This window comes from Orbicella faveolata, unplaced genomic scaffold (assembly GCF_042242905.1).
Source record: "Orbicella faveolata isolate gen_17 unplaced genomic scaffold, um_ofav_v1 contig_1, whole genome shotgun sequence".
Lineage (NCBI taxonomy): Eukaryota > Metazoa > Cnidaria > Anthozoa > Scleractinia > Merulinidae > Orbicella > Orbicella faveolata.
Genome location: NW_028301536.1, coordinates 19,589,856 through 19,603,429, shown reverse-complemented (window position 1 = coordinate 19,603,429; position 13,574 = coordinate 19,589,856). Strand labels below are relative to the sequence as shown.

Genomic DNA, 13,574 nt, shown 5'->3' with positions numbered 1-13,574 from the left:
CTGAGCTATTTTTGGACAGAGATTTGTTGCTCCCTGTCCTCGTTCACTTAAACAGATTAATCTGTTTTAGTTTACTTGATAATGGGATACCTTCTCTAAACTATACCGAGGAAAACAAACTGGCATTGATGTCTTGTGCTTAAAACTTTTCAGTCTCGCTCAACCTAAGGCGATCTAAGCAAAAGGGGGGCTGCTTGTGGGTAAATCTGATAATCTCAGTTAAAGACAAAATTTGTTAAACTCTCTTCCATCAACTCTCATTAGACGTTTGTTGTCGTTCCATCCGAATCTCACACTATTACCTAATATTTTGCCACTACTGAGGTCAACAGGTCCCCGGAAAAACAAAAGGCTTATTAATACAAGATTATCTTCAATTATTCATAGGGCAGTGAATATGTCTCGATTGTCAGTTACTGCACAATCTTCCCGACAATATTTATTGTGACGCTACCTAAAAATGGCTTGGCCTAACCTCTTCGGAAACTACTGGCTAAGCAATGTTACTCCATCATGTTATGAAGTAGCACATGTGTTTCGAGTGTTTACCAGTTTTATCATCACGGGAATACTTAGTGGGGTCATCCCGTCCAAGGAGGCTGGCGGATTCCCATTCCTTTCCCTGTAGTTTTGCAGCGTGAGAGACTTGTCGAGGGTAGTCTTGGGATTAATCGGACCTGAAAGTGATTAAACACAAGCGAAAGAAAATCCTCTCGCGTCCATTTCATTTTTCAATAACGTATACCAACCACTTACACCTGCTCATTAATCATAAAACTGAGTCAAGGCGGAAGCATCAAGTATCATTCCCCATAAGAGCTGATGATCAAGACTCAGCGTAACAAACACTGAAAGGCCGCATGTGTCTTTACCCATGTCGAGGTACGCCACGACTGACCCCTGGGGGGAGTACTCCGTTATATGGGCTATATAGGTATGTGTGGCCCCAAAGGGTATGGTTTTTCAGCCGTTTTGGTCATAAATAGGCTATCGATTTGGCCATTTTGGTCTTTTAAAAATAGGGTATGATTTTTGTACTCCAGTCTTGAATTGGGTATGTTGTTTAGAAGAAGCTACTTTTTCATCATTATCGATGAGATCACAAACAAAACCCCTTAAAAAATTATGTTTAGGGCAACTGCGTCAGCCACAACGGTCATAAATAAGGTATCGAATCTTTGTTCTGGTCATAAATAAGGTAGGGAAAATGGCAGATTTTGGTCATAAATTGGGTAAGAGTTTTGGGAAGCGGGCCCCACACCCCCACCAAATTTTTTCTGGGAGTATCCTCCCCCCCGGAGGACTGACCCACAAAATAATACACTTGTCTTTTTAGCAATGAAGGGAACTCCTAATCCAACCATGCGGTGTTAATCTGGCTAATTCGTAATCTTCTTTGAAAGAGCTTTATGAACCTTATCGGATTTTAATAAAACAATAGAGACAGTCGAAGTATTCCCGATATTTTTCGGAGGCTTTGAAGTTTATTACCGCATTTTAACAGTTTACGCAACTGATCGTCTCCCATTAGAGACATGGAAAATGCACTGCACAGCCTGCACTAACCAAACATGTTCATTTGACAACCTGACAAATGAGCATGTCTCATTACGGTTTAGCCGCCCCTAACTTGAAATTTTCATCTAAAATTTTGCAAAGGAAGGATCGTTTAGATGGTTCATGCAACATGATGTGTGTTCAAATGTCCCAGGAAATGTTGATCGGTTAGCCGGCGCGAAAGAAAGGGAGTTCGCACACTACACCTCGCGCGATGAGCCGTTTCAATGAGCGAGTTCTTTTTTGGGAATTCCCTTACGCTGAAGCGTCTCTTTTTAATAACGCAACATCACTAAAGTAAAGCAATTTGGACAAAGTGAAGTTAATTAAAACTAGAATACCGTTTCAAATAAAATGAAAGAAGACAAATCAACCTAATGGACTTCTCGTACTGTGAGGGGTAGACTGAGTAGTGCGCGTGCATGTCTCTGACCCTTTAGGTTCCCGCGCAATGTAATTAACTTCCGTCTTGGCCATCGCTAGTCGCCGTTTCTACTAAAATGGATTTCTGTCAATGCTAAGTACTGTTCTGCTAAAGCAGACTATTATATTGTTGGGATTTATTGATCTACAATCTCAGACATGAGTGCTGGAATACCTATCACGTGTCCACCTTCGCTTCGTTTACAACATTCGCAAGGGGTTGGAAAGGATAAATGTGTTTACTCTGTGAAGAATCTTAATTTAGCATCTGTGTACGGTCTTTTCGAGGTACTCTTCATTGCAGAATAAGCAGCCACTCGAAAACACTTATTGAAATAGTGACAACGCAGGAGCGGCTACGAAGATACCTCTGTAAAAACGATAGGCTACGCAGAGACACTTCAACGAAAAAGTGAAAAAAACAGTGGCTACTCGGCTATGCACATACCTCTATGACGAACATGCTGTTAGATTAGCGCAGACGCGTAGCCGCGCAGCCACGTAGACGCTTACCCAATAGACGCGTAGCCAATAAATACGTAGCCATGTAGCCAATTAGCCTTATTGGTGCGTAGCCTTGTAGACGCGTAGCCGCGAAGTCACGTAGACACACACCCGCATATCCGCTTAGCCGCATAGCCGCGTAGCCACGTAGACAAATAGACGCGTAGCCGTGTAGCTGTGTAGCCGCTTGCCACGTCGCCGCGTAACCACGTAGACGCGTATACCCGTTTTGGGAGGAGTACAACTTCGAAGTGGTTGGGCATTGTGCAGCTACTCCTCGAGCTACATCACATATTATGAACTCGAGTAACATCCATTTTCCTAAACTTTGTTTTACACAGCTTGCATGTACTGCCACTGTTCTTCTCTTGAGTTGCACTCATCAGACATGACCGACACATCACGTGTTGACATGGCAAATGAAATATAGACTCCGTGGAGAGATCCCTATCACACGTCACACACAAAACTGTTGATTTCTTCTTTTTGATTTGGTTTCTCAAAGTTTCTGAAGCTTGTGGCGCTGCTCTCTTTACTCGTCCTTGTATACCTATTGGATTGAAGCGCACTAGACATTAATAGTGTTATATCCCACAAAGTCGCCCCACCAACTAGGTTAATACCAAGAAAGGGTAATGGTAAAGCAATATTTTTCTCCTTCTTGAGCTTGAATTGGTTAGAAAAGAATAAAATATCTTTTAAAATGTACAAAACTTGACCATTTGCATTAATGTTAAATGAATATCTAATATGTGCAGGGATGGCTTTCAAGAGAGGAAGGATGGGGGAGGAAGGCAAGGGTATCATGGGGTGTGTCAACGCTCCCTGCCAATTGGCTAGCCAAAACAGAAGTTAACACATAATTCGCTTCAAACAATCTTGACGTAATGGGGATTCTTGGACCATTATAAGGTAGAAAAAGATATGGTTCCTTCTCTCCTGGTGTGTACTGTACTTAACCTTACCAGATTAGAAAAAAATTGTAATTCTCTCTTCAAGCCTAACTGACTTAAAAGGCAAGCACTCTGGTTTCCAAAACTTGGAGTAATTACTACCATGAATGGATGCCAATAACCTATAATTTTTCCCAACAATTCCCTAATACTTGTTTGTACTCCTGGGTGGAGAAAGACACCATGAGAGTGCTTTGTTGAAGAACATAACACCAGCCACCAGTCAAACAGAAGTGCAATGCCCTGATCATTAGGCCAGGAGCCTCACTACGAAATGCCAGGTTACTGTATGCAAACTATTTATATTGTATGGATCTGCCAGGATCTATATGTACCTGTGTTTGCCTGTGTAATGGAGGCTTGCATAACAGTTGGCATTTCTTTATAGCCTGTCATATTTCTTGTGAACATGTGAAGCCCTCTGAGTGTCTGATGTACAGCTGACTCAAGACTTCTAGAAACTGCTTCCTCGTGGCCAAGCTCTACCCCTAAGAATTGTCAATAACAATGAGAATTTTCTTGCACGTTTGGCTGCAAGATTTTCCAGAATAGTCTCATGCACTGTTTCCTTATCAGTAATTACTAAAAATGAAAACAAACCACCAAAAATGGTTTGACAAGTTATCTTGTTATAAAACAGAATGAAACAGACAGGGCCTATTAAAAGCCAGAACCCCAAAAATATTGGGCCAGTACCAGTGTAAGTTAATTAAACTAGAAGGGGCTGTTTGTTTTGGAACCAAAACAAGTCTGCATCAGGCCAAAGGGTCCCATAACTCCAAAGCTGATCTTGGTTTCGGTAACATGAAGCAGACAGGATTACACTCCATGCTGGATGGGATGTAATTCTTTTGCAGGTATGCATTTATACACCTGGATGGAGAGGGACACTTGGTCTGATGCAGAGTTTACCTTTACTCACCTGTTTGATCTGATACATCTACTCTTGAATTTGAATCACTCTGTTCACTGAACTCTTTGCTCTCACAATGAACACTCTTGTTTGATTCTCCCGAGGGTGCATTGCTGTTTGTTTTCAGTAGCAGGCTATCGTTCAGATTACTTGCTCCAGATAAGCTGTTCCCTCTTCCAACTGTTCCTCCACAACTTGAAGTACTGGCACCTGATGTTAACAGAAACTTATCAATCCTAACTTTAAGTGCACTGTTTGGCACTGGCTTACTTGTGTCTGAGAATACCTTCCCAGTAAATGGATCAGAAGGTAATCGTCCCCATGATCTCTCTGCTGTAATATGCTTTTCTAGTGTGGTTGTGTCTATATTGTGACCAGATGGTAATAACACAGGTACAGTCATGAGTTCACAAGTGATTGGATCAATGAAATCTTCTGCAAGGGAACTACTGTTATAACTTAACAGAGTGTGATTTTTAGAATTCTCAGTGGTTCTATTTCTGATGGCGGTGGTCTTGACTACAGCACCTGCCTGGATTTTTTCTTGAATGCCTAAAGCATACTCTAAAACTCCTGGTTTGCAGGCAGCAGATGGTTGTCCCCAAATTTCAACTTTGCCAATAGCTGGCACACTGGAACCACTTAGTCTCACAATCTTCAGTGCCACATGAGTAACCTTTTGTAGCAAATAAGGTCGTTGGAATTCCCCTTTTTGAAAGTCTGATCTTCCTCCAGGATTAAACCCTTGAACAGGGCTTCTCTGTTGAAATAGTTTGTTTTGAATGTGGATAGTTTTTCCTTCTCTGTCATTCAGCCAAGCAACCTGAGAGAAAAACTGTGAATGTTCACCTTTTGCTGAGCCTGGTGTAATGTCAAGTTCATAACTGTGGTTAGGGAAGTGGATGGATGTTTCTTTCTCCAAACGATTCTGGCAACAAACTGCAGAACCTTGTTGACAAATCCCAACTTTGTTTGAATCTGAAAGGAGTTCTCTTTTAGTTCTTTTCTTTTTCGAGAGCTGTGATGATTTATTGTTGGAGGTGTCTCCTTTTCTAGAAGGATCACGTTTGGTTGCTATTCCCGCCACCAGAATGGCTATGCCTGATGAAATCTGAGATCCCACTTTGGGTTTGATGATCATGGATTCCACGTGAATAGGAAATGGCAGTTGGATCAGCAACAGGGCCGGAGGCTTAATAAAATGGGCGGCCAAAAAACCTCGCGAACTTTCCCTGAAATCTATACTTACAAGGTTACCAACGGAGTATCCATCTGAACTTACAACGTCACAATCCACTCTTGATTTAAAGAAAGGATGAAGAAAATTTACAAGCATCCTTGCATTGAAGTACCTTGAAATGTTTTCCAGTTTTTGTCAATCTTGGTGTCTGCAACCAAGCCTTGCTGCGTAACCGCGCCATCATCTGTGCCAAGATGGCGGCAAAGGAAAATCTCGGTGAAATCGCCGAAATTGTGGAAATTATTCTCCGTTTTCTCCCAGGAAGATGCATAGCAATAGCAGCACAAGTCTGTCATCTCTGGCGTGACACAGTGGAGAGGATTCGAAGATCAAGAAGGAAATGCGCCGTCTATTTATCTCCAAGAGACTCAAACTTCTCTGAATGTTCGAGGGACGTACTTGACTTCATAAGGCAACAAAACATTGAACCAAGAGCTTTACTACTATTTTCAGGATCACTTCCTTCATCCAGTACATCATTTATCAAGAATTTTCTGCGATCAGTGCGAAACTGTGTCCCAGTGAACTGTCCGTTGATTGGCTGCACAGGTCTCGGGGTGATTGGTTCAGACCAAACGAACTCGGGCCAACCGCAAGAAATGGAAAACTCGTCGGGATTGTCACTTATGATGTTTCCTCGCTGTGATGGACTTGAAATCCGTGATTTCTATATACCCCTCCGCAACAAGTACAAGAATATTAGTGGTATTAAATCGTTTCTTCCTAGTATGGCTCTCCCTGTGAAACTGGTGATAGTGTTAGCTCATCCCCTGTCACTTGGAAAACTGACCAATTTGACCTTGGCTTTAAGGTCAAATTACGGCGATGATGTAAGATACATTAGATTAAAAGTCTGTTTCAGTGGTAGGGATAATGTACCAGGGGTTTCTTGCAATGACACCCAACTCCCCAGCTCCTTGGAGCTATCCAGGCATATTGAATGGCTTGAATGTAATATCTCCCATGTTTGGAGAGAGAGAGAGAGTTGAAAACACTAATCCCGCTCTTCGGACTACCCACTGACCCCCACTACACAGACTACCCCATGGACTACTCTGCAGACCACCCTATGGACTAACCCCACAAACTATCCCAAATAATCCACCAAACTTACCTTTACATGATCATAATTTTGTGAAAAACAGCAGCAAATTCCTTTTCACAGGTTTCCTTTCCTACTCTTTATTACAAATTGCCTTGTCCCCAGTACGCCTTGATCTACCACAGAGACAAGTTTAAGGTGACTTTAAAGCTTGACTCTGTCTCTAGCCATATTATTTTTTATGTATACATCGATTGGCTGACTCGGGCTATAATAAGCATTTGGACTGGTGGTTGATGAATGGGATGAAAATGAAAAAAGACTGGGTCAAGGAAGCCAGTGAAAAGAAAATAGCAGCTGTTTTTCGTAAAGTTATGATCGTATAGGTGGAGCAGTTAGGCTTCTCGTATGTCTTTCTCCCATAAAAGTAAATCTTGCTGATTGTTTAGACTAGTCCATGAGGGGGGGTGGGGGTTAGTGGGTAGTCCGTAGAGCAGGGATCAGTGTTTTCAACTTTCCTGTATGGAGAAAAGGATTTTGTAATTGTCAATTGAAACATTTTGGTGTAATTAAGTCATTGGAACATACCACCTCTGGTCCAGTGTTGGATAGAACAATGACTATGCACTTAGTGGGATTTAGTTTTTAAAACAACAAGGTGAGAAAGACAAATAAATTACATTTCTAATGATTAAATCTCAGTAGAGAGTGTATTAAAACCTTAAGGAAATCAAGATGTGAAATTTCCTGCACAAAAAAAAAATGGGGATTGAAACATCATTGTCAGTCCTCAATTGTACCATTAGATGCACCTCTCCAGTTAGAGGAACCTTGTGCCATGTTTTGGATGTCATCCCAGAACAGATGTGATGTATTAACTTAATTTAATTACTGAACTAACCCTTTTCTTTCAGTTACCTTTCAAATTGTTTTTTATTTGACATTTCAGGTGGTTATTGTAGGTGGTTACAGTGACAGTTATTTGTTCTACAACACAGAAGTTACTACTCGTGAGATCATTGGTCTTGTGCTGGCTGGGAATTTGCAGTGCTCGTCTTCAGTCATTACAGGTGGCATGTTAGTAGAGTCTTTGGAGAATCTCCATGACGCCATTAAAAGACTTGACAACTCCGACGTACCAAAAGAAAACAGCTTTAGCTTGATGTTTTCGTGTTTTTCAAGGGGAAGTATGACTTATGGATATGAAAATGCCCAATGCTTGTCATTAAGTGAAGTTTTTCCTAGGACACCTGTTGTAGGATTTTTCGGGACAGCCGCGTTTGGATGTGACAGAGAAAAGTTGAAGACTAGAGGCTTAAGGCCAGGTGGTCGGGATTTTTTACACCTTGACGCAACTGTGCTCTGTTTGACTTCATTAGCGCCTATGAAGTAGATGACAACTGCTGTAACTCAAAACAATGACAGCACTAAATGAGCATTCTTTCAGATCTTCTGTCCTTTTTGGTTTATCTAGCGCAAGCGTGAAAAAAGTGGGCCTTATCAGAGAGGGAAGAAACAGGGATTACGCTTCCGACACGGCATTTCAAGTTGTGTCGGACACGAACGCGCATTTTGCCTTTTCATTTGGAAAGGAAAATAGCTGTTAATTAAAAGTTGCAAGATCAGTATAAAACTTGTCTCTTGTTATTGTCCATTGCCGGTACCTCGATTGTTTTTGTCCTCGTTATTCTGTTTTGTGTTGTAACCGCACAGCGGGTGGAGACGGCAACAGAAAGCGAATAAATAGGGCCGGAGAGAAAGAGGAAAAGGTCTACAGAATTCGAATTTTTACAAGGTGAAGTCTGTATACGAGTTAAGTGGCCCATCAGACCAGTGCTTATCCCGGTTTCTCCAGCATGAAGCAACTAGGAGTATTTCTACTCCCCACGTGGATGGGATGCTAGTCCATCGCTTGGGTACCCTATAGCATCAAGTTCGCTGGTACCCATTTATACACCTGGGTGGAGAGAGGCACTGTGAGAGGAGAGGTTATTCCTCCTGTAGGCTAGATTTAGAATAACCTTTATAGTGTGAGAGCTATTTCGCCAACGGCTTCATAGATTGGAAAAATTGGAACCGTATCATATGAGGAGATGGGAATATAATATAGCATAGTGTTTGGCAACTTGTTAGATTAAATTCAAGGGTTCCTTTGATGGTGCGAAGTTTCTTGCACTTGGCAAAATATCTATCGCATCAGTCTTGAACGTCACCAAACAGCAAAGGCGTGTTCGTCCCAACAATTGCAGAACCATAAACTCGTTGGCGAAATATTGTCAAAATATTCTGAAACATCTGAGACACGCGGCAAAGCAACGAAATTTTGACGATGGGAAAAAAATACAGAGTCTTTTACAGGTGCCACATCCAAAAGTAACATGAAAAGACGCCTTTCCTCCTGCACACAAAATTATACTACAGAACGACAGTGACCTTGAAAGAGGTGAATAACTGAAGTAGAACAAACGTTCTCAAAAATTTCGAAATTGTTGATTCATTTTGATTTTAAGACCAATACGAATGACCATTTTGGGCTAAGAAAAGACAGATCTTTAGAACATTTTGGGCCTGGTTACATACACTGTAGCCAGGGCGTGAGAAGGCCAATATACGATCCTGTTTACGCGCTGATAAACAAATGATGAAAAAGTGCAGCAAAGTCCACTGTTTGAAACTTTTGAAAATTCTGCCTGTTTGGAAAAGAAGAAGTAAGAAATGCACGGTTCCAAAATCGATGTAGACTTATACTTCTCAATTTGGCACACATAAAGCATTAGTTATCAAATTGATATTTAGGACATTAAATAATTCACAAAAATAAAACAGCCCCTCCCATCACCTTACACCCATTGCTGGCAATAGCCCTCATGAAATTTGAGCCTACCGAGAAACCCATGTGAACAACAGCTAACAAATATAACCTCAGGGCTTTGCTTTCACACTTGGTGCCCGAGAACGGTGCGCAAGCACGATTCTCCTTTGGTACTAATGTGAACACACCGTTTTTCCAAGTACTCACACCGGAATTCGGGCACAGTACCGTGCCCGAGTACTAGGTCTTGTCCTTGTACTCAGGCACCATAAAATGGTACTTGGGTACTTGGAGTATCCAGTGTCTAAACGGAACACAGTGTTGCGCCGGCACCAGTGAATACAGTCTAAGTACCCCAAGCGAGATCGAAACTCTCCGGTTCAGTAGACTGGTCTCCGACAGATTGTCGCTAAGCAACATCTCGTGCGGTGGATCACGGCGTGAAAAAGACGAGGGGGCCTAGATTCCATCACAAAATCAACAACGCTAAAACATGGCGAGCTGTGAGCATTATGTAAGGAAATGTTCTTTTCTGGCTCCGTGTTGTAACAAGATCTACTCCTGTCGCTTTTGCCACGATGAAGCTGAGAAAACCCATGAGTTAGAGAGGAAGAATGTTCGACAAATCAAGTGCAATCAGTGCGGTAAACTGCAAGATGTCGTGTCACATTGTACGGAATGTGGCATCAAGTTTGGCTTTTACTTCTGTTCCACTTGTCGTTTGTACGACGATCGAGACAAAGGCCAGTTTCACTGCGACCTCTGCGGGGTTTGCCGCGTCGGTGGGAAAGATAACTACTTCCATTGTTCAATGTGCGACATGTGCTATCCGAACAATATCAAGAGTTCCCACAAGTGTATCGAACAGAGCTCCAGATCGAACTGTCCCATATGCATGGAAGACTTGCACGCCTCGCGTGTTCCTTGTCAGATTTTGAGATGTGGTCATTTACTGCATCAGACGTGTTTCCAAGCGTGTCTGAAGTCGCAACTGCGACACTGCCCACTGTGCTTGACATCCATGGGTTGAAATTGGTGGCTACTTTTGATTACCATGAACACGTTACAATTTTGCAACAAAAAAGTGCATCTTTGTTCAAGTTTTTACTGAACTTTCCGTTTATTTCTGTCAGCACTTGGATAGCTTGCTCTGATTGTACTTAATACTAACTGTGACTCACAAAGTCAGGTAAATGACAGTAGTTCAACTGTCTCCTCGTAATAAGTTTTTGACAGGTGGGCAAAGCTCTAGCTGTGAGGTGATCATCTTGTGTAAATAGCAGATTTGCACATTATCATCATTTGACTACTACTACCAGAATTTCTCTGGTTTTTTCTTTATTATTTAAATTTGAAGCCCCAGTGGGGTTTAAATAACAATATAAATAAGCATAAGAAACAGAAAAAGTGAAGAATTCTGGTAGTTGCAGTCTAATAATGCTATCATGCAAATCACCTATAAATTAGCACCAACATAGTAATAGAGGGGAATGGTTATGAAACCCAACAAATTTCTTTGTTGTATATTTTTGTTTGCTCAGTTTTGGCCTTGACCATGCACAAACACAATAGTTGTTTACTCCATACTGAGGAACTAACCAACAGAAACGTTTTGGTTAAGTAATTCATGCATAGTGTGTGAGGGCAAAACAAAAGACTGCACAGTCATGGACCTTCCAACATAAATCTTGGGCATCTTTGTTTGCGTGATGTTTGCTGGGCTTCATAACCATTTCTCTCTAAAAACTATGGTAGCAACTGTAAAGTTATAAGTGTGGACTGGGAGAGGTTGTATGGCGATATTTTTTATTACCCTAGGAAAGCAGAAATATTGAAAACAAATTAATAAAATGCATTACCTTACTTCCATTGTTGTCTGTTTAACTACTGTGACAAATTCAAAGCTGTTATCTCTTTATGGGGTTTGATTTCAGAAGTAACACACTAAAATGGCCTCGAATCTGCATAGTGATGCAATAAACAACAAAAAATACTTATGCCATGTGAAAGTAAGGTAGGGCATTTTTTAAAAAACTTTCTAGTATATCTCCTTCCTAAGGCTGATCACCTGTGGCCTTTTCTTTAAGTATTTGTGAATTTGTCTGACTGAGAAATAAACCACATGCCTTCCCCTCACTGGTAACTGGTTGTCTCTCAACTCAGTCTGCTTGTGCTGGTTGTACAGATTGACACTAGAAATGCAGAGATTTCAATGTGAGTATTATATTTGAAGGCCCAGAACTTTCACCTGATTGTACATAATGTATCTAACATGAGTGCTTATCTGATTTCCAAATGCAAAGGAGAGAGTTGAAAACGCTGTGTGGCAGAGTAGTTTTGATGAAATCAAAGGTGTTTTGAACTTATGCGAACCATATGGGAGATCCATTTTGTATCCATGAAACTCCAGATAACACCAGAGCGTTGGCACAAAGGTATTTCTAATATATTTATTGTCTAAATTGTTTGTATGTAACGGTATCCTGGGTGTTAATTATGGTTTCCCATCATTACAGCTGATCATTAACAATACTTTTCTCTTTCAATATTGTCTTGCAAGAGAACCAACTCTCAGATCCCGGATGGGGGACTCCGATATATAATGACAGGGTGCTCGTCGCACCTTTAGGGGTTTGAGAAGCGGTTTTGGTACCTCTTAGGGTGGTCAGCCTCAAAAGGTCCATAGCGGGAGCTTTTGCAGTCCCTTTTAGGGTAATGAGCCAGAAAAAAATTAACAGGAGGTAATGTGATGTTTTAGAATCGGTACCTCATAGGGGTGAAAAAATCACAGCCACACCCACAAAACAGGATCTTGGTACCTCTTGGGGGTTCTTTTCAAAATTTCCGACAAGCAACCCCCATCCTTTTTATATGGGAGTTCCACCTCCATCCCTCGGGTCGCAGATAACATCCATGGGCAATGAGTTTTATTATCTGCCACCTGAGGGTGGTTCTTTTAATAAAAAATGATTTTTATTGCAAAGCTTTTAAACAAACCTCTGGGAGTGGAATATTATGCTTAAGTTATGAAAGTTATTCTGTTGGTAACAGTCACACCAGCCTTAATAATCTGACACCAATCATAATCTGAAACAAAGGGACTGATAAAAACCAAGCTGATCTGAAAAATTTAAAACCCAAAATATATTTAAACCACAGCATGGCAGTTGTTTCCTTTCCACAGTGAAATAAGCATGTAACAAGTAAGCTTGATTTTACTCGCTATGACAATGGTAATGGGTCAGGGCTACTTTCTAGCACTGTGGCCCTCCAACCCAACACTCCTGTCCAGTTTCAGTAACATACATTAAGCAACTATCATATTTTAGCCCTGTAGCATTTTTAAATTTCCTGATATCCATTTATACACCTGTTGAGAGAGGTTGACCCTGGCCATGGCTCAAACCAGGACAACATCATCCAGAATCCAACAGCATACTATTCATTCTATTCAGTTTTATTACTCTCCAGCGAACGTAATGCTAGTTCCTCACCCTTGCCAGGTTGCTCAAACAATTTGCGAGTGCTGTACCCATTCGCCTCTTGGGTTGAGAGAGAGACCCCTTTCGTGATCCTTTTATTGAAAAAAGGTACCGATTTCACACACCTACTTAAGAACACTGCATCCTTTTGTAAACCATTGTAATGAAGTTAATGAACAATATCATGGTGGAACATCAAGCATTACCAGAAGAGATGTTAACCAAAAATTAAGTATTATTTGTTCAGTTCAAGTGATCAATCTCAACGTGGTTTTTTCATGTGGTGTTTGGTTAAAACTTGCAACTCACCCCAGGTCCCTGCACAACTTTACGCAACCGGCCTCAAGCCGCTATGCAATTTGATGACGTTACAATAGAGACACTTTATGTCTCGGACTGTTAGTAAACAGCGAAGAAATAATAATGATAAATGAGCCCTTCGTGATAAATGAGCCCTCCTGCAAAGGATCTGTGACGCAAGACGTATGGTGAAAAGTTGACAAAGCGTTAACGAGCCGTAATGATGCAAACAAGGATCATAAATTTACAAACATTACTTCTATTAAACGGTAGATAGATAGATAGATAGATAAAGTTTATTTAAACACGATAATAATTAAAGCTAAAAGCTTGTGGGGTCGTGTATTT

General features: G+C 41.1%; 2 protein-coding genes and 1 pseudogene across 2 annotated transcripts; 2 read left to right on the top strand and 1 right to left on the bottom strand.

Annotated features, from left to right (window-relative positions):
* Window positions 1-1,450: 1,450 nt before the first annotated feature.
* Window positions 1,451-5,796, bottom strand: LOC110056997 (RING finger protein 37-like). Its single transcript, XM_020763572.2, has 3 exons — window positions 4,360-5,796; window positions 3,773-3,925; window positions 1,451-3,034 (listed from the first exon to the last, which is right to left on the bottom strand). The coding sequence occupies exons 1-3, from the start codon at window positions 5,684-5,686 to the stop codon at window positions 2,772-2,774; spliced, it is 1,743 nt and encodes a 580-aa protein (XP_020619231.2). The 5' UTR covers window positions 5,687-5,796; the 3' UTR covers window positions 1,451-2,771.
* Window positions 5,765-8,265, top strand: LOC110056998 (F-box only protein 22-like). Its single transcript, XM_020763573.2, has 2 exons — window positions 5,765-6,420; window positions 7,582-8,265. Exons 1-2 carry the CDS (start codon window positions 5,785-5,787, stop codon window positions 8,023-8,025), a joined length of 1,080 nt encoding a protein of 359 aa, XP_020619232.1. The 5' UTR covers window positions 5,765-5,784; the 3' UTR covers window positions 8,026-8,265.
* A 1,410-nt stretch (window positions 8,266-9,675) lies between these two features.
* Window positions 9,676-12,440, top strand: LOC110056999 (RING finger and CHY zinc finger domain-containing protein 1 pseudogene; annotated as a pseudogene).
* The last annotated feature ends 1,134 nt before the right edge of the window (window positions 12,441-13,574 follow it).